The 20,117-nt window shown below is 41.9% G+C and overlaps 1 protein-coding gene across 7 annotated transcripts in view; it reads right to left on the bottom strand.

Moving 5' to 3' along the window:
- Positions 1–20,117, bottom strand: part of MAK (male germ cell associated kinase) — a 73,516-nt gene that overhangs the window by 40,269 nt on the left and 13,130 nt on the right. For 6 of the 7 annotated variants that reach the window (XM_003897048.4, XM_003897047.4, XM_009204441.3 and 3 more), the window contains exons 3-7: positions 13,858–13,912; positions 12,831–12,952; positions 8,595–8,674; positions 5,859–5,991; positions 1,011–1,182 (exon numbers count right to left, since the gene is read on the bottom strand). In XM_003897048.4, coding sequence (XP_003897097.1) covers positions 1,011–1,182; positions 5,859–5,991; positions 8,595–8,674; positions 12,831–12,952; positions 13,858–13,912 — 562 coding nt within the window. Of the gene's footprint in view, positions 1–1,010; positions 1,183–5,858; positions 5,992–8,594; positions 8,675–12,830; positions 12,953–13,806; positions 13,913–20,117 lie in introns of those variants that run through there. The other variant, XM_009204443.2, reaches the window with a different exon arrangement.

The raw sequence follows: 20,117 nt of genomic DNA on the forward strand, positions 1-20,117 counted from the left end.
GCTAACAAAGATCCTTGTTGTATATATTACCCATCACGTCCAATGTTAAAAATGCACATATGTGGGAAATGACAATTACATTAAAGCTTTCATATCTACATTTACTTGTGTAATGTTAACTATAAGGCACCTACTAATTTAATTAGGATGTCATTATAATACACACTTATAAAGCACCTTTCAGAAAGAAAGGTATAGATGAAATATAATTATAGTTAATTGAAAAGTACTCAGTTCAAGAAGTCAAATATCCACAGGAGAGATATAGAAAAGGAAACAAGAAAGGGTAAAGAAAATATAAGGTTCAAGACACCAGGGGTTAACAGGTGATGCCAATGGCCAGCCACAGAGTGACCAGGAAAGAGCCCAAGCAAGGCTGTCTGTACAGTGTCAGCTGGGCATCACCCCCAAGTTACACTCTAAACACACAGAATTTTTCCTGAAGTTCTTAAGGAAAGGCAAACACCTGTTTTTCTTCAGCTGGTGGGATTCTGGCTTCTTGCAATCCTTAACCCACTCTGATTAAAAAAATAAGGATTATGGCCGGGCACGGTGGCTCACGCCAAGTAACCCCCCAGCACTTTGGGAGGCTGGGGTGGGCAGATCGCAGATTGCTTGAGCTCAGGAGTTCAAGACCAGCCTGGCCAACATGGTGAAATCCCCTCTCTACTAAAAATAGAAAAATTGACCAGGCGTGGTGGTGCACACCTGTAATCCCAGCTACTTGGGAAGCTGAGGCATGAGAATTGCTTGAACCTGGGAGGTGGAAGTTGCAGTGAGCTGAGATTGTGCCACTGCACTCCAACCTGGGCAACAGAGTAAGACTCCATCTCAAGAAGAAAAAAAAGTATTATAAGAAAATTAATCATTAAAGTATAAGCCTATTTCAAAACGAAAATATCAGCTATCTAGGCAAAAGTTGTAAATAATCAAAAATTATAAAATTAAAAGCAAAGTGGCAAGATACAAATACTCAAAAGTTATAACAACTTAGGAACAAGAGTACTTACTTTTTTGGGAGTCCCTAAAACTTGGCAAATTTTAAAGATTTCATCGACCTCACTTGTCCCTGGGAAAAGCGGTCTTAACATATAGAGTTCAGCCATGATACTTCCAACAGCCCACACATCAATGGGAGAACTATAAACTGAAGATCTCAGTAAAACTTCAGGGGCACGATACCTGTGAGAATAGAAAACAAAAGAGGTGATTTTGATTGCAATTTCAAAGGTGAATGGGCAGTAGCATTCTACGCCCTTTGGTCATGCATTTCCATCAAGGAACAGATATTCAGACCCCGTCCCATCTGTGTGTCAGGCACCTGTACAATGTTCTGGGGACAATAGGACATAACACATGTTCCCTGACCACAATGAGTGGGGCTGGAGACAAATAAATGTCTATGAAATGTCCATGAAGGCTCAGACAGGAACTCAACTGAATAGATATGGAAATAAGTGCCATCTGATATATCAAGAAAAAAAGTAGAAAAACCATGTTACGAAGCATTATATTCAACATCTATTCACAAGGAAGCACAGGAAACAAAAGATGAACAAGGATTATCCTTGAGTAGTGGAGTTTTTTCTTCTTTTTATCAGTTTGAAAGTACTGATATCCTCAACCGACTCCTCTTCTGTAGTCAACTCTATTTACTGAGTGGAGTTTTGCTCTTTTTGCCCAGGCTGGAATGCAGTGGCGGGATCTTGGCTCGCTGCAACCTCCTTCTCCCAGGTTCAAGTGATTCTCCTGCCTCAGCCTCCCGAGTAGCTGGGATTACAGGGGCGCACCACCACGCCCGGCTAATTTTTGTATTTTTAGTACAGATGGGGTGTCCCCATGTTGGCCAGGCTGGTCTCGAACTCCTGACCTCAGGTGATCAGCCAGCCTCAGCCTCCCAAAGTGCTGGGATTACAGGCGTGAGCCACCACACCCAGCCTAACAATATTTTTAATTGAGAAAAATACTCAATTTACAAGAGCAAAGTGAGCTGGTGAGTCCAACACAAAGTCTGCTAAATGGAAGATACTCTAAACTCTCTTTTTTTCCAACCAAAATGTGTAAATATTTCAGTCCAAATGTTTGGCATAATGTCTTTCTGCGTTCATTGAGAATACGGCAAGCCCTCAAATAAACTAGTTTTGTTCAATGTTGTTTTGCTCAATGTTGTTTCATTGTAATGTTGATGAGAAAGAAAAAAAGAAGGCATTTTTGGCTGAGCCACTGTGTGGGGTCTGCACGTTCTCCCCAAGTCTACATGGGTTTTCTCTGGGACTCTGACTTCCTCCCATATCCCAAACGTGTGCATGTCAGGTGAACTGGGGTGTCCGTGTGGCCCCAGGAGGAGTCAGTGGGTGCATGTGTGTGTCGGGGCGGGGGGACAGGGAGTGCTGCCATGGGAGGCTGTCGCATCCATGGTTGGTGCTCACCTTGCGCCTCCAGCTTCCAGGACACGCTGTAGCCACCTGTGACCCTGAACTAGAATAACTGAGCAAATAATTACCTTCCTTGTTTTTACTAATCTTTCTTAAATGTATGTAGGGCTCACATGTATTTCAGTGTTCAATACTAGTGTTTTGGTCGCTGTTTAGAAGTTTTGTGGCCAGGCACAGTGGCTCACGCCCGTACTCCCAACACTTTGGGAGATCAAGGTGGGTGAATCACAAGGTCAGGAGTTAGAGACCAGCCTGGCCAACATGGTGAAACCCCGTCTCTACTAAAAATACAAAAAATTAGCCGGGTGTAGTGATGGGCGTCTGTAATCCCAGCTACTCGGGAGGCTGAGGCAGGAGAATCACTTGAATCCAGCAGGCAGAGGTTGCAGTGAGCCAAGATCATGCCACTGCACTACAGCCTGGGTGACAGAAAAAAAAAAAAAAAACTTTCGTGATGTTTTGGTGACCAGAAATGTGCCATGAAATTGTTTATTTTAATTAGCCTATGGTCGGATTGGTTTCATCATACGTTGTTTCACTTAAAGTCAGTTTCCAAGAACCTATTGATGATGTTAAGTGACAACTTACTATACTTTCTTTGACGAATATTTTTACAAGCTTTATTGATATAGAATTCACGTAATATACAGTTGATCCATTTACAGTGCACATCACACTGCTTTCTCCCAAGGTGCCTTCACGTGTCTTCCCTCTTCCATCTCTGTGTCTGCCTTCTTCTTATAAGGACATCAGTCTTATTGGATTAAGACCAGCCATGCTGTGGTCTGACCTCATCTTAGCCTGATTACATTTGCAAAGACCCTATTTCAAAATAAGGTCACATTTGCAGGTTACATAACCAGGGCAGATCCCTCATGAAAGGCTTGGTGCTGTTCTCTTGTAGTGAATGAGTTCTTTTTCAGACAAGATGAAATTAGTTCCTGAGACAGTGGGTTGCTCCACAGCAAGCTTCCTCCTCTTGTTTGTTCCCTTCTCGCACATGCCCATTTCCCCTTTGATCTTCCCCCTGCCACCTTTTTTTTTTTTTTAATTTGAGATGGAGTTTTGCTCTTGTTACCCAGACTGGAGTGCAATGGTGCGATCTCAGCTCACTGCAACCTCCGCCTCCTGGGTTCAAGTGATTCTCCTGCCTCAGCCTCCTGAGTAACTGGGATTACAAGCATGCGCCACCACGCCCGGCTAATTTTTGTATTTTTAGTAGAGACGGGGTTTCACCATGTTGGCCAGGCTGGTCTTGAACTCCTGACCTCAGGTGATCCACCCGCCATGGCCTCCCAAAATGCTGGGATTACAGGTATGAGCCACCGCACCCAGCCTGACCTTCTCCACCATGTTTCGATGCAGCATAAAAACCCTCACCAGAAGCCAAGTGGATGCCAGTGCCAGGCTTCTTTTACAGCCTGCAGATCCAGGAGCCAAATAAACCTCCTTTCTTTATCAACTTCCCAGCCTCAGGCGTTCCTTTACAGCAACACAAAACACACTAAGACACAGACTCCTTTCTTTCAGCTCCCACATCTGATTCATTAGAAAACATACCCAAAATTCCACACTTTCTCACTACCTGCATGTCCAGCAGGTCCAAGTCACTATCATTTCTGGCCACTCTACAAACTCTGCCCTTGTTTCCTATGACTGCCCTCATTCATTCATTCTGTGCTGTGCGGAATTCACGTGGGGCATGCACCTGTCTCAAAGCTTTTCTATTTAGCATTTGCTCTGCCTAAAAAAATTCTGGCTGAGCCACTGTGTGGGGTCTGCACGTTCTCCCCAAGTCTACATGGGTTTCTCCTTCAGGGCTACTCTCAGTGAGGCCCTCCAGATAAAACAGCAACATTCCTGTCCCTCCCCATCTCCCCCAACTCCCTGCCCCCTTTCATATTTTATTTTTCTTTATTATAATGTATCAACATCATCAGATGTTTCAAATATATTTCTTTCTTTCTTTTTTTTTTTTTTTTTGAGAAAGAGTCTTGCTCTGTTGCCTAAGCTGCAGTTCAGTGGTGCAATCTTGGCTCACTGCAACCTCTGCTTCCCAGGTTCAAGTGATTTTCATGTCTCAGCCTCCCAAGTAGGTGGCACCAAGGCATGTGACACCACACCCAGCTAATGTTGTATTTTTAGTAGAAACAGGGTTTAGCTATGTTGGCCAGGCTGGTCTTGAACTCCTGGCCTCAAGTGATCCCCCATCTCGACCTCCCAAAGTGCTAGGATTACAGGCGTGAACTACTATGCCCGGCCTGATACACGTATGTTCTTGTTTTCACTGGAGTATAATATTCACACAGGCAGAGGCATGTATTCTAAGAGCAGAGCTTGATGAATTTTCACAAATACAACACATCCACGGACCCAGCACCCAGATCAAGAAAGATATGTTATCGGCCAGGCACAGTGGCTCACGCCTGTAACCCCAGCACTATGGGAGGCTGAGGTGGGTGGATCACCTGAGGTCAAGAATTCAAGACCAGCCTGGATAACATGGTGAAACTCCGTCTCTACTAAAACACAAAAATTAGCCAGGTGTGGTGGCGGGCACCTGTAATCCCAGCTACTTGGGAGGCTGAGATAAGAGAATCACTTGAAACTGGGAGGCAGAGGTTGCAGTGAGCCAAGATCACGCCATTGCACTCCAGCCAGGGCAAGAGAATGAGACTGTCTCAAAATAAAAGAGAGACATGTTACCAGCACCCAGAAGGCCCCTTGTGCACTTGTCCAGGCATCCCCCACACACACACACCCCATGGAACCGCTTGCTATCCCGACGTTTATGGCACAGATTATTTTTCTCTGTTTTTGTACTTTACATAAACGAAATCGTATGGTATGTGCCCTTTTTCTGTTTGGACTCTTGCTTTCAACATTGTCTTAGATCTACCCATATTGCTGCATGCAGTCATAGACCATTCACTCTCACTCTTGCAAAGCATTCCTCTGGGTGATATACGATGCTACTGCTCATGGACATTTGGGTGGCGTGCAGTTGAGAGGATTCACGTCTTTTGGTGAACATGGTATGTCTTTCTGTCGGTGACCCATGATATTTTTAACTTGTTTATCTGTGTATTGGCTGTCATATAAGCAGCATAAGGCAGAGGTTTTTCTTTTATTTTTTTATTTTACTGCTGTGTTCTCTGTGCCTAAAATGATGTTTGGCACATAGTAGGTGTTCAATAAATATTTGTTGAATGAATGATTGAGTGAATAAATGAAATGCTTTTTCCTTATTTTTTCAGTGATCAGAAGAGCAATAAACCAATCCTTCGCTTTCTTTAAAGACTATAAAATTCATTTCTATGTTTTAAATATTCAATACAGAACTTCCAGAAATATGTAACAATCCATCGTAGGAAAATTTCACCATAGGCTTATGCCTCAGGAGGGTTGCATAATCCTACTCACCATCTGGTAGAGACATAATCAGTGTACGGTGGCTGGGACCTTAATTCTCTCGCAAGTCCAAAATCAGCAATTTTCACAAGCTCTGGGCCCATACAAAGCAAGTTTTCTGGTTTCATGTCCCTGTGAAAAAAACCTTGGTGATATATAGAGAAAAAAATAAAATCAATCATTAGGTTTAAACATAGCTTTATCTGATTTATAAACAACATATAAATGAACCCCCTCTTTTGTAACAAGAAGCATCATTTTAGGAAAAAAGTAAACCATATTTATTGTCTAACAAGTAACGGGATGTAGGGACCTTGCTTTTAAAATGCTATGGCAAGAAAGTTCACACAGTATATGAGATAATTAAAAATAACTACCCATTTAACATTTATTTTTATTTGTGACTCCGGGGGTGTTCAGGCGCTGGGCTAGGTATTATTACACTACGATTATCTCCATTCATTTGCACAACAACCTTAAGGAGGTACTGTTATCACTACTGTGCAACAGAGGAGGAGGTTGAGGGCCAGAGTGAAGTCACCTAATTAACGTGTGAGAAGTTTTTGTTTTTGTTTTTGAGGCAGGTCTTGCTCTGTTGTCCAGGCTGGAGTGTAGTGGCTCGATTTCGGCTCACTGCAGCCTCAACTTCTTGGGCTCAAGCAATCCTCTCACCTCAGCCCACTAAGTAGCTGGGAGCACAGGTGCATGCCACCACTCCCAGCTAAGTTTTTGTATTTTTGATAGAGAAGGCATTTTGCAACATCATCCAGGCTGAGAAGAGCACTTTTTAATCAGGCTTAAGTCAGTGCAGCTGACTCCTTGAGCAAACTCACTTGTTTAAAGAGTCCATTCAATAAAAATGTAACTCCACACATCAGAACTAATTTCTTCATTTAAAATTATTTTATCTAATGTTCAGTTTTACTCAATAGCTGTGTTATTGCAAAATCCCAATAATTATAATGTTTATATTAGCAATTCAATCTATAAAATAAATGGTTATAAAGCTAATGGGGAAACCAAAGAAAATGAGGCAGAAAGCCCAGCGGGGGCCGGGTGTGGTGGCACACGCCTGTAATTCCAGCACTTTGGGAGGCTGAAGTGGGCAGATCATGAGGTCAGGAGTTTGAGACCAGCCTGGCCAATATTACGAAACCCCATCTATACTAAAAATACCAAAATTAGCCGGGTATGGTGGCAGATGCCTGTAGTCCCAGCTACTCGGGAGGCTGAGGCAGAAGAATCGCTTGAACCTGGGAGGTGGAGGTTGCAGTGAGCCGAGATCGTGCCACCACACTCCAGCCTGGGCAACAGAGCAAGACTCCATCAAAAACAAACAAACAAACAAACAAATAAAAAGAAAACCCAGGGGGAAAAGAACAAACATTAAAGCCCTCCTGGCAGATGAGTATTTGTCTTAAGGAAGGCTTTTTCTAAGGGCAGTCTAAAGTATTCTGGTTATATCCAAATGGCTTGGGTTCCAATGACCTTGGGAGGCAGGGAGACTGCAGGTGATCACTTGAAGAGGGTTTTCATGTAGCTTTGGGGCTGAGAAGACTTTCTTTTATCTTTTTCTTTTCTTTTTTTTATTTTTGGTTTTTTTTTTTGTTTTGAGATGGAGTCTTGCTCTGTCACCCAGGTTGGAGTGAAGTGGTGTCATCTGGGCTCACTGCAACCTCCCACTCCCAGGTTCAAGCGATTCTCCTGCCTCAGCCTCCAGAATAGCTGGGATTACAGGCGTCTGCCACCACACCTGGCTAATTTTTTGTATTTTTAGTAGAGACTGGATTTCACCATGTTGGCCAGGCTGGTATCAAACTCCTGACCTCGTGATCCACCTGCTTCGCCCTCCCAAAGTGCTGGGATTACAGGCGTGAGCCACTGCGCCCAGCTGGGGTTGGGAAGACTTTTTAAGCCTAAATGTTTTTAATCACTTCAAAGCCAGAGTGGGCTCTGTTTGTGACATCTGTTTAACAGTTTTGTAATCCAAGTTTATCCGGTACTTCTTACTCTAAATAGTTGGTAACATCCATTTCACTGTGTCCAAGAGACATTCATTGTACTTTTGTAACAAATGTAACAACAGGAATGGGACCATGTGAGGCAGAGCAGAGGGACACTAATTCATAAGGTCTCAGAGAACTAAACCAATTACATATTTGTGCATCTAAGGCTTTCCCCATCCTAATATACATATATTGGTAATTCAGTCCTATTTGAACTAAATATTAGTTTTTTTAAAAGCAACTATTTTATTTTATTTATTTATTTGAGACAGAGTCTTGCTCTGTCACCCAGGTTGGACGGCAGTGGCACGATCTCAACTCACTAACCTCCGCCTCCCGGGTTCAAGCGATTCTTCTGCCTCAGCCTCCCACGTAGCTGGGATTACAGGCACGTGCCATGACACTCAGCTAATTTTTGTATTTTTAGTAGAGACAGGTTTTTGCCATGTTGGCCAGGCTGGTCTTGAACTCCTCACCTCAAGTGATCTGCATCTGCCTGCCTTGGCCTCCCAAAGTGCTAGGATTACAGACGTGAGCCACCGTGCCCAGCCAGAAATTCCATTTTATATAGAATCACAGAAATTATAAAGTTTTAAAATTAAAATGTCAGTGTGTATAGGCACATACCCCAAATTCATAGTTATCCAATATAAAGTTATTTAACAGTTTTATAAGTAATTTCTATGCACAATCTCGACAGTAATCTAAAGAGGTAGGGAAATGAAACTTAAAAGAAACCTACCATGTTTATGGATAAAAGCCAGCCCTTGCAATATTTGATACATAATATTTCTGATGACTGACTCAGGGAACAACTTGTTTCTGTAAAGAAATGAACAGTCACATAATTCTGTTAAGCAACCAGCCAACCAATCTAAAGAAGGATTATATTCCCCCTGCCTTGGAGCCTCTACTGGCCTCACAATACTGGTTAAAGGTGCGATTCACAGATTTATAGTGTTAAAGCTCATACATTTAAAACATGAAAATTAGATTTTTTTTGTTTTGATGTGAGGTAAAAACTCAAATCCAAAACTGAATATATTGTACACATATAAAATATGTATGTGTATATGTATATATTTTTTGAGACAGAATTTTGCTGTCTGTTACCCAGGCTGGTGTGCAATGGCACAATCTAGGCTCACTGCAACCTCCACCTCCCGGGTTCAAACAATTCTCCTGCCTCAGCCTCCTGAGTAGCTGGGATTATAGACATGCACCACCATGCCTGGTTTTGTATTTTTAGTAGAGATGGGGTTTCGCCATGTTGGTCAGGCTGGTCTTGAACTCCTGACCTTAGGTGATCTGCCTACCTCGGCCTCCCAAAGTGCTGGGATTACAGGCGTAAGCCACCGTGCCCGGTCTAACCAGCTGAATTTTAAACTGTTCCAAGAAGAGCAAAGCAAGTTGAAAAACTGAATTACTAACAGATAAGCCAAGCATGTGAATCTGTATTATGTAGGCTTTAAGAATTTTAGTGGTGGCTCATGCCTATAATCCCAAGCACTTTGGGAGGCCAAGGTGGGAGGATCGCTTAAGTCCAAGAGTTCAAGACCAGCCTGGGTAACATGGTGAAACCTTGTCTCTACAAAAAATACAAAAATTAGCCAGGTGTGGTGGCGCAGGCCTATAATCCAGCTGCTGGAGAGGCTGAGGTGGGAGGATCACTTGAGCCTGGGAGTTCGAGGCTGCAGTGAGCTGTGATTGTGCCACTCCACTCCAGCATGGTGACAGAGTGAGATCCTGTCTCAAAAAGAAAAGGAAAAAATAAATAAAGTTAGAGATATAAATAAATGCTTCAGTTATATTCTGCATATTGGTGTTGTCCAATAGAAACGTAAAAGCTGGCTGGGCACAGTGGCTCATGCCTGTAATCCTAGCACTTTGGGAGGCCGAGGTGGGTGGATCACCTGAGGTCAGGAGTTCAAGAGCAGCCTGGCCAACATGGTGAAACCCCATCTCTACTAAAAATATAAAAATTAGCTGGGCATGACGGCACATGTCTGTAATCCCAGCTACTCAGGAAGCTAAGGCAGAAGAATCGCTTGAACCCAGTGGGCGGAGATTGCAGTGAGCTGAAATCACACCACTTCACTCCAGCCTGGGCAAAAGAGTAAGACTCCATCCCCCACGAAAAAAAGAAAGAAATATATATTAGAGCCACTTGTGTACTTAACATCATTTTTCTAGCAGCCGTGTTAAAAGAAATCAAACAGGTAAAATTAATTTTTAACAATATATTTAACCTAATATGTGCCAAATATTATTTCAACATGTAATCGATATAAAAATGAGCTGACTGCACCACTATACTCCAGCTTGGGTGACAGAGCAAGACCATGCCTCTAAAAAAAAAATTTTTTTTAATTATTTATTTATTTTTAAAATTTACCTTTTTTTGTTTTTTGAAAAAGAGACACGGGCTGGGTGCGGTGACTCCCGCCTGTAATCCCAGCACTCTGGGAGGCCAAGGCAGGTGGATCCCTTGAGTTCAAGAGTTCGAGACCAGCCTGGGCAACATGGTGAGACCCTGGCTCTACTAAAAATACAAAAATCAGCCAGGCGTGGTGGCGTGTGCCTGTAGTCCCAGCTACTTGGGGCCTCGTTGAGGCAGGGGAATTGCTGGAGCCGGAGAGGTCGAGGCTACAGTGAGCCATGTTTACACCACTGCACTCCGGCCCTCTAGCCAGGGTAAAAGAGTGAGACTCTGTCTCTGAAAAGAAGAGAGACACATGGTCTCGTTATGTTGCCTAGGCTGGTCTCAAACTCCTAGGGCTCAAGCAATCCTCCCGCCTTGGCCTCTCAAAGTGCTGGGATTACAAGTGTGAGTCACCAACCCTGGAGTAAAAAAAATACAAAAATTATTAAGACATTGTCTCTTTTGTACCAAGTTTTCAAAATCTGATGTGTAATTTATTTTACATTTACAACACTCCTCAATGCAAACATGTCAGGAGCTAGCCACATCCGACTAGTGGCTACTGTATTAGTGTAGCTCTATACTATGTATATATAAAAATACATATATATAATGCATACATATAATACATATATACAAAAAATACATATATATATATATGTATTTTTTTTTTTGAGATTGAGTCTTGCCCTGTTGCCCAGGCTGCAGTGCAGTGGTGCGATCTTGGCTCACTGCAACCTCTGCCTCCTGGCCAACATGGTGAAACTCTGTCTCTACTAAAAATACAAAAATTAGCTGGCTTCCTGGGTTCAAGCAACTCTCCTGTCTCACCTTCCTGAGTGGCTGGGATTATGGGTGGCCTCAACCTCCTGGGCTCAAGCAATCTTCTCACCTCAGCCTCCAAGTAGCTAGGACTACAGGTGTGTGCCACCATGCCTGGCTAATTTTTTAAATTTTTTGTAGAGATGGAGTCTCACTATGTTGCCCAGGCTGGTCTCAAATTCCTGGGCTCAAGTGATCCTCCCACCTCAGTCTCCCAAAGTACTGGATTAAAGACAGGAACTACCGCATCCAGCCAGATTTATATATATTTCAAAATAGATGAAAATTTAATATTTCATGCATTTATGTATTTCATTTTCTTCTTCAACAAGTGTATCTTGATATTTCATGTATGTATATATCATTTCAATATTTTACAGGACAAAATTTATTAGAGGCTGAAAATTAAGATTACTCATAATTCCACGTGATTAAGAAACTTTTAATTTTTCAGTATTCTAATCCAGTCCTAATTCATTTGCATGCATAACTTTTATATTAGGAATGAATGTCACATACACGCAATTTCGTTTGTTTTTTCCACTTGGAAGCATTTTCACAATCCTTATAATTATCACCTTTAATGGTAATAATTCCATCAATATTATATACAATAATTACCAACCTATTTTTGCACTGATATTTATTTTAAATAGTTCAAAAAGTGAAGCTTAGTACAGACATTTAACAGAATATATTATTTATAGTAACTATAAAGACTACATATCCACAAAAAAAATACTTGTAAGTAAATGAATCAAATAAAAAATTTTGTCCCACTGAAATTACAACTAAGTAAAAAGGCGTGCATGTCTATATACAAGGCCTAGAAGGGACTTTAGAAAAGTAAAAACTGATTTGAGGGGCAGAAATTTACTTTTATTTTAATTGATATTAATGTTATAATGATTTTGGCCTGGAACATAAGAGGCATTCAATAAATATGTTTTGAGAAAGGGAAAAATATGATTAAAGAAGAATTCACGTAACATCCTCAGACCTTGAGTGAGCGTATGCGTGTGTGTGTGTGTGTGTGTGAAAGAAACAGAAATCAACATCATTACTTTGGAAAATTATTTCTAAGTATTTCAGGGTTTTTTGCTGAACATTTCTCACTTTAAAAGCAGGCAAAATGGATGTTAATCTCCCAGATGTGACCAGAACAACCATCAAAACATTATCTCCCCGAGCCCAGGGTGGAAGACTGAAGCTCTCCCTGTATAGACTCTGCCCACACATATTTAAAAATTGTGAATTTCCTTGGAATTGGTAACACACCAAGTCTTATCATTGACTTGTGCATTCTACTGAATGAATTTTTTAGATCCTTTCTTGAAAGCAACTTCATTCCTTTCTCCATTCTTTCATCAACCTTCACAAGATGCTTGGGAGAGCAACCAAGATAATTTTCTCAACAGTGCCCAAGGCCAGCTTTATTACTGAGTACTAAACTATACATAAATTTGTATTTTAAAAAGCATAAATAGATAGTATGTGTATTTATATAAGATACTGGCCTTCACTTTCAAGGATTTACAACAGAAAGATGCTGGCTATGTCACAGCTGGTTCTTCTTCAGTGTTAAATGTTACCCTTTGATAAAGGTAACAGAACTAGTTAATTTAAATTTACCTTTTGGAGTGATCAATTTTTATCTCGTAAAGTATGACATATTGAAAGGATCAAAAGAACTCATGGAGGGAATAACAGGGAAAAATGTGAATAAAAACATACCTGTCTTTCATTAATTGATAGAGGTTTTCTTTCATATATTCAAATATAAAATAAAGATGGTCATTTTCTCTGATAACTTCTTTCAATTTAATAACATTGGCATGATTAAGTTTCTTCAGAGACTGAAAAATAACAAATACACATTAAAATTTCTTTAAAAAACTTATAAAAGTTGGCAAAATCGTATCAACGCTAAGTATGATAATTATGTAATTTTCCATTTCTCCTGGGTTCATTAATTAATTACATTTTAATATCTCCATAATTGCTTTAAGTAATGAACGTTAAGTGCAAACGATAAATCAAGCCAGCAATAGCTATTAAACATCTCAATCTATTACATTTTTCCCTTGGTTTATAAATAGGTCTAACTTTTGTCTGACTTAACCATGCAAAGGTATCCAAAATTATATCCAAGTCTTTAAGCATAAAATCTAAGGAAATGGTATGTAGTAATTCAAAAAGATGTCTTTGGTGGCTGAGCGCAGTGGCTCATGCCTGCTATCTCAGCACTTTGGGAGGCTGAGGTGGGCGGATCACCTGAGGTCAGGAGTTCGAGACCAGCCTGGCCAACATGGTAAGACCTTGTCTCTACTAAAAATACAAAAATTAGCTCGGCATGGTGACACACACCTGTAGTCCCAGCTACTCGGGAAGCTGAGGCAGGAGAATCGCTTGAACCCAGGAGGTGGAGGTTGCAGTAAGCCGAGATCATGCCACCGCATTCCAGCCTGGGTGACAGAGTAAGACTCTCCTCAAAAAAAAAAAAGAAAAGTTGTCTTTGCATAATATGATTTTAAGATGCTCTCTTAAAAGTGAAAGTGAACTTTCAAATGTGAGGATATAATTATATGCTATTCTCCACTGACATCAGAACCAAAAGAAATGAGAAATTAATTTAGGAATATAAAGGAAAAACAAACACAATTATCTTCAGAATGCTTCCCACAGAGAATAAAATAATCTTAACTACTACCCTCAGGTAGCATTAAGGCCTTCCAGGTTCTTTTCATCTTTAGGATTTTACCTTAACTTCTCTCAAGTTCATGCACTCATCCCAAGAATAGAACTTTCTCTTCATCCTAAAATACATTAGGGAAAGTTTAGTGTTCAGGGATTGAGAATTCAAAGACACACATTACATACACTGCTGGCTTTCTTACTCCAGTATTGGTTCACTTTGGACGAGCTCTCTCTCCCTTTCCTCATCCTTACAAGGAAATCACCTCCTATATCTCAAGGCTACTTGTTAGGCCTATGTCACATCCAAACATCAGCTTTAACGCAAAAGTGAAAAAATTACCATTAATCTTCCTTTCTGGGTGAGTTCTTTTTTTTTTTTTTTTTGAGACGGAGTCTGGCTCTGTTGCCCAGGCTGGGGTGCAGTGGCCAGATCTCAGCTCACTGCAAGCTCCGCCTCCCGGGTTCACGCCATTCTCCTGGCTCAGCCTCCCGAGTAGCTGCAACTACAGGCGCCGTCACCACGCCCGGCTAGGTTTTTTGTATTTTTTAGTAGAGACGGGGTTTCACCATGTTAGCCAGGATGGTCTCGATCTCCTGACCTCGTGATCCGCCCGTCTCGGCCTCCCAAAGTGCTGGGATTACAGGCTTGAGCCCCCGTGCCCAGCCTCTGGGTGAGTTCTTAACATTTCTCTAATCAGTTTAATTGTGCCTTTCTTAAACAGTCCCTTTCAAGTTCCTCTCTTTTTAGAACTTAAGAGGTAAATATAAAACACTATACTTCAGAAGGAGTTAGGGAAAGAAATCACAAATTTTGAGCAAATGTAGTCAAATAATTTGATCTGATAACTCTCATATCATTACATCAGCTTTAGACAAGAGGCCCATAGTTAAATGTCTCCTTACTTAAATTATTTTAGTTGGCAAAAATTCAGAAGTAACTATAAACGTTAGAAATGGCTTTCTTGGCCAGGAGCGGTGGCTCATGCCTGTAATCCCAGCACTTTGGGAGGGTGAGGCAGGCGGATCACAAGGTCAGGAGTTCAAGACCATCCTGGCTAACATGGTGAAACCGCATCTCTACTAAAAATACAAAAAAATTAGCTGGGCGTGGTGGCAGGCGCCTGTAGTCCCAGCTACTAGGGAGGCTGAGGCAGGAGAATCTCTTGAACCCAGGAGGCAGAGGTTGTAGTAAGCTGAGATTGCGCCACCGCATTCCAGCCTGGGTGACAGATGAGACTCTGTCTCAAAAAAAAAAAAAAAAGAAGAAATGGCTTTTTGAATTTTGTTCCTTTTTTTTTTTTTGAGACGGAGTCTCGCTCTGTCACCCAGGCTGGAGTGTAGTTGCCGGATCTCAGCTTACTGCAAGCTCCGCCTCCCGGGTTTACACCATTCTCCTGCCTCAGCCTCCAGAGTAGCTGGGACTACAGGCACCCACCACCATGCCCGGCTAGTTTTCTGTATTTTTTAGTAGAGACGGGGTTTCACCGGGTTAGCCAGGATGGTCTCGATCTCCTGACCTCGTGATCCGCCCGTCTCGGCCTTCCAAAGTGGAATTTTGTTCTTTACTTCCCCTCTTTCATCCCAATGTTGGTTTCTACTAGAGATAAATATACCAGAAGTGTATTTAGGGTAAAAAGTATTTCCACTATATACACCATAGTTCGTTGTTGTGTTTTTACATGAACATGTGTTTTTATATGAACAGATTTTTAGTCACCATACAAAACAGGGGATAAAAAACAGGATTCATATTCTAAAAAATGTTTCTTCAGGTATGGGAATTATAAGGCTGGGCTGTGAAAAAGAAAAACCAAATATGCCATGCTGCTTTCATTTAGTAATATAATCTCCTACCGAGATGTTCCAGAAGATCCCTGGGAAACTTAGCATTGTCTTTATTAATTACTATAATCCTTATGATCCAGAGGCTCTATAGGGGTATAATACACAGGTGAGGAAATGAGTAAAAATTGGCAGCACAACATCATGGCCAAGAACAGAGGCTTTGGAACCACACTGCTTGGATTCAAATCCTGGCCCAGTCACTCACCGTAGGACTTTGGACAAGTTACCTAATGACCAGTCTATGCCTCAAATTCCTTAGTTAGCCATACAGTAGAAACTACTGCATAAGAAGAGTTTCTTGCAAACTGCTTAGTTCAGCACTCAATAACTACTAGATGTTTTCATTTTTACCAGTATCTGTGATTGACTGTAAGATGACATAAAGGACATCACTAAGATGACATAAAGGGCATCACTGCTATTATTTCCAAAATATCCTTAGTGAATGAGAATTTCATTTGCAGTTACTCAGGTACTAGACATTTATGAAGAAGTGTGATGAAATGGGAGTTTACTAGCTTATTAAAAGATACCTTTCAGTGCTACAGATTTATAAAATGTCCTGCTGAAGCATAATGTGCCCGTGCCCGGCCAGATTTGATTTTTTTTGTTTTGTTTTTAGACAGGGTCTTGCTCTGTCACCCAGGCTGGAGTGCAGTGGTGCAATCTCGGCTCACTGCAAGCTCTGCCTCCCGAGTTCACGCCATTCTCCTGCCTCAGTCTACCAAGTAGCTGGGACTACAGGCGCCAGCCACCACGTCTGGCGAATTTTTTGTATTTTCAGCAGAGACGGGGTTTCACCCTGTTACCCAGGATGGTCTCCATCTCCTGACCTCGTGATCCGCCCGCCTCTGTCTCCCAAAGTGCTGGGATTACAGGTGTGAGCCACTGCGCCCGGCCTCAGATTTTTTTTTTTTTTAGAGACAAAGTCTCCCTGTGTTGCCCAGGCTGGAGTGCAGTGGCTATTCACAGGCTCGGTCATAGCGCACTATAGCCTCTAACTTCTGAGCTCAAGCAGCCCACCTGCCTCAGCCTCCGGAGTAGCTGGGACTACAGGCACACACCAGCATGCCCAGTGAGAGTGCAGATTTTACAGGTAGCATGAAAGTTTCAGTTATCACTGAACTGTGAAAAGTAACTTGAACATATTTTTATTTGGCTTCTAAAAGATTGGATACTTTTAAAATTCTGGGCCTGGCGTGGTGGCCCATGCCTGTAATCTCAGCACTTTGGGAGGCCAAGGTGGGCAGATCACCTGAGGTCAGGAATTTGAGACCAGCCTGGCCAACATGGAGAAACCCTATCTCTACTAAAAATACAAAAATTAGCTGGGCGTGGTGGTGCATGCTTATAATCCCAGCTGCTTGGGAGACTGAGGCAGGAGAATCGCTTGGACCTGGGAGGCAGAGGTTGCAGTGAGCTGAGATCGTGCCATTGCACTCCAACCTGGGCAACAAGAGTGAAACTCTGTCTCAAAAAAAAAAAAAAAAAAAAAAAAAAAATCTGTATTCTCTTCATCCATCCAGATGTACTCTCTTCATCTATCTTTCTTTCCAGCAAATACCACTCCTCAGCAGTACTTCCCTAAGGCAATGCATGTGTCTATCTACAACAGAAGTTTCCTTGCAAAATGACTATCCCAAAGGTAAACCAATTGCTTAGAATAGCTAAGAAAAGGCATTTCCTTTTAGGTTCCTTGCCATCTTTTGTTATGTATTAATTCGTCAATATCTACTCCATGCCAGGGCAATGAACAAATCAGAGATAGTACCATGGTGTTCCCATCTGACACAGGAAATCAACTTCAGAAATGGAACTACCTCTCAAGTTCTTAAAGGGCAGAGGGCTTAATAGATATTTATTAACTTAATGAAGTGAGGGAATCTTTCTAACATCCTCTAACATATAGTATATAACTTTAAAAAAATGGCAGCAGAAAAGACAAGGTATCAGTGATCTAAATTAAAACTCCCCAAAGGAAACATTCACAAAGGAACCTCTTATTTTGTTCAGTGTAGCGTTCTCCCAACTTCTAACCATTCCCCTCCAACACATCCTAGCCAGTTCTGACTGCATTTCTAGACCATTCAAAAGATTTGCCTGCTGAATTAAGCACAGACTTTCTTCTCCACGTTCACAGTAGCAGATTACACCACCCTATCCGTCATCTACCAACTGTCACGCCATGCCCTTGCTTCTTCAGACCAAATCCGGAAAAGCAGAGGGCTAGCATTCAGCTTCTTCTCTGCTTCTCAACGTCATTCTGAACTGGTTTAATTCCTACTTGTTAAATTCCATATGGAACGTGTTAAATGCCGTATCTAGTAACACACGGAACTTGTTAAATTCCATAGCTGAACTTGTCTAATTTCAACAGAAACCCCCAACTCCCAGCCCCCAACTCTGGCTCTTTTGTTTAAAAGGTTTTTAGAATGAAAACACCTTCTTCCAGGTAATCAATTTCCCTTCAAGGGGACATGTTTACCGCCCACTCTGAAAATAAAGGCTAGGCAGCTCTTCTTCAGCTACTTCACCAAATGTATTCAATGTAGAATTACTTATTATTTATTTATTTTGAGACGGAGTCTCACTCTGTTGCCCGGGCTGGAGTGCAGTGGCATGATCTCGGCTCACTGCAACCTCCACCTCCTGGGTTCAAGTGATTCTCCTGCCTCAGCCACCTGAGTAGCTGGGATTACAGGCACATGTCACCACACTCGGCTAATTTTTGTATTTTTAGTAGAGATGGGGTTTCACCATGTTGGTCAGGCTGGTCTCGAACTCCTGACCTCAAGTGATCTGCCTCCCAAAGTGTCTGGATTACAGGCGTCAGCCACCACACCTGGCCTGGAATTTATTTTTAATTTTAGGGGAAAAGTATCAATGGATCTTAAAGTGTTACCCACCAAGATACACCTAGAATATTTAAGCCTAAATTGGAAATGCCTAAAATTTTCTATCTCCAAGCAAAAGATTGATTGGTTATTATGGGATGTGAATTGTTTTGGTAACAAAGAAAAAAAAATGAGAAGGGAGAATGAGGACTCTAATATCTGTAATTTTCAGGTAAAGTTTATCCCTGTATATCAGGCTTTAAAGAGATGGCAAAGCCTGCTTGTATGACTCTTGTAGATAACATAACTATCTCATTCAGACTTGAGGAGTAACGGCTATAGAGAATAGTCAGTGTAGGTTAAACTGTTAACCTTGCCAGTAGCCGCCTTCACAGTTGCTTAACTCCTAAGATGTTCACCTCTGTCCTACCACAGTTACTCATAAACGCCTTGTTATGAGGAACAGTCCTACTGTCCCAGACCTAACAACCTTTCCAACTTCAGACTCTTGATCATAACCTCCTATCTTTTTCACCGTCGTTACCCTCAAAACTTCTTTATACAACCTCTTTCTTGTTCAACTTGTGGCTATTCCTACAACCACCTGCGTGGCATGGCTTGCCTCCTCATCCAGCTTGGCCCCACCATCAGCCTTTCATCCACTACGCTCTCAAGATCACACACACATTCTGAACATCCCCTTCTCCCATCGTTCCACTGCTCCTGCCTTGTCATCCTCCAGTCTCCCCTCTCCATACAGATGGGTGCAGGTGGAAAGAAAAGTCATGAAAATGCTCCCAGCAGCTCCACTTTCACATTCATCCCATGTAATTTCAGGCGGACTCTTCCTGACACTGGGAAACTCTTTCGTGGCTTTCTTAGCAACTCAGTAACTCATCCTTCACAACTCTCCAAAGCTCCACGCCTCCACTGCCCTACTTCCCGCTACTCCTTGTCCCACTGCAGTCTGGCTTCTACTATTCCACTGGAACAATGCTTACCACGGCCACCAGTTATGTCATATTTCCCAAACCCAAGGAACACCACAGCAGATGATATTGTTGAAATATCACAAAGCCATTTCCAGCCCCTTTCCTTCTGCCTCCTAAAACAGAGACTGGAAGAGTAAATACTCTCTCAGTCTCCTTTGGAAGTAAAGAGAGACCGCGTGAGCCAGTGCTAGCCGGTAAGATGTAAGGGGATGTCCTAGAGGACTTCTGGGAAAGAATTATTCCTTCTTCATAAAAGATGAGAAGAGTTTGCTGGTATTATTCTCTTTTCTTCCCTCCTTGAGCATGGATGTAATGCCTGGAGGTGAAGTAGCCATAAGGTGGTCACTAGATGACACATTTGAGGACAAAAACAATGCTAACCGCTCAGCATGAATATCATAGAAAACATCTGAATTTCTTGGGTAAATGTTGAGCCATTGAAAGAGCTCTGGAATCACCACACTCAAGACTTCTTGATACACGCTTTTGCTTCTTTAGATCTTTCCCTCGGTTTCAGATATTTTCCACATTCTCCTGGTTTCTCCCCTATTTCTCTGGTAGTTCCTCAGACTTTCTTGTACGATCCTATTCCAGGGCCCATCCTTTATATGCCATCGTTTCTCAGTGCTTCAAATGAGAACCTCTCTTTTCTT

Source organism: Papio anubis, chromosome 6 (assembly GCF_008728515.1).
Source record: "Papio anubis isolate 15944 chromosome 6, Panubis1.0, whole genome shotgun sequence".
NCBI lineage: Eukaryota > Metazoa > Chordata > Mammalia > Primates > Cercopithecidae > Papio > Papio anubis.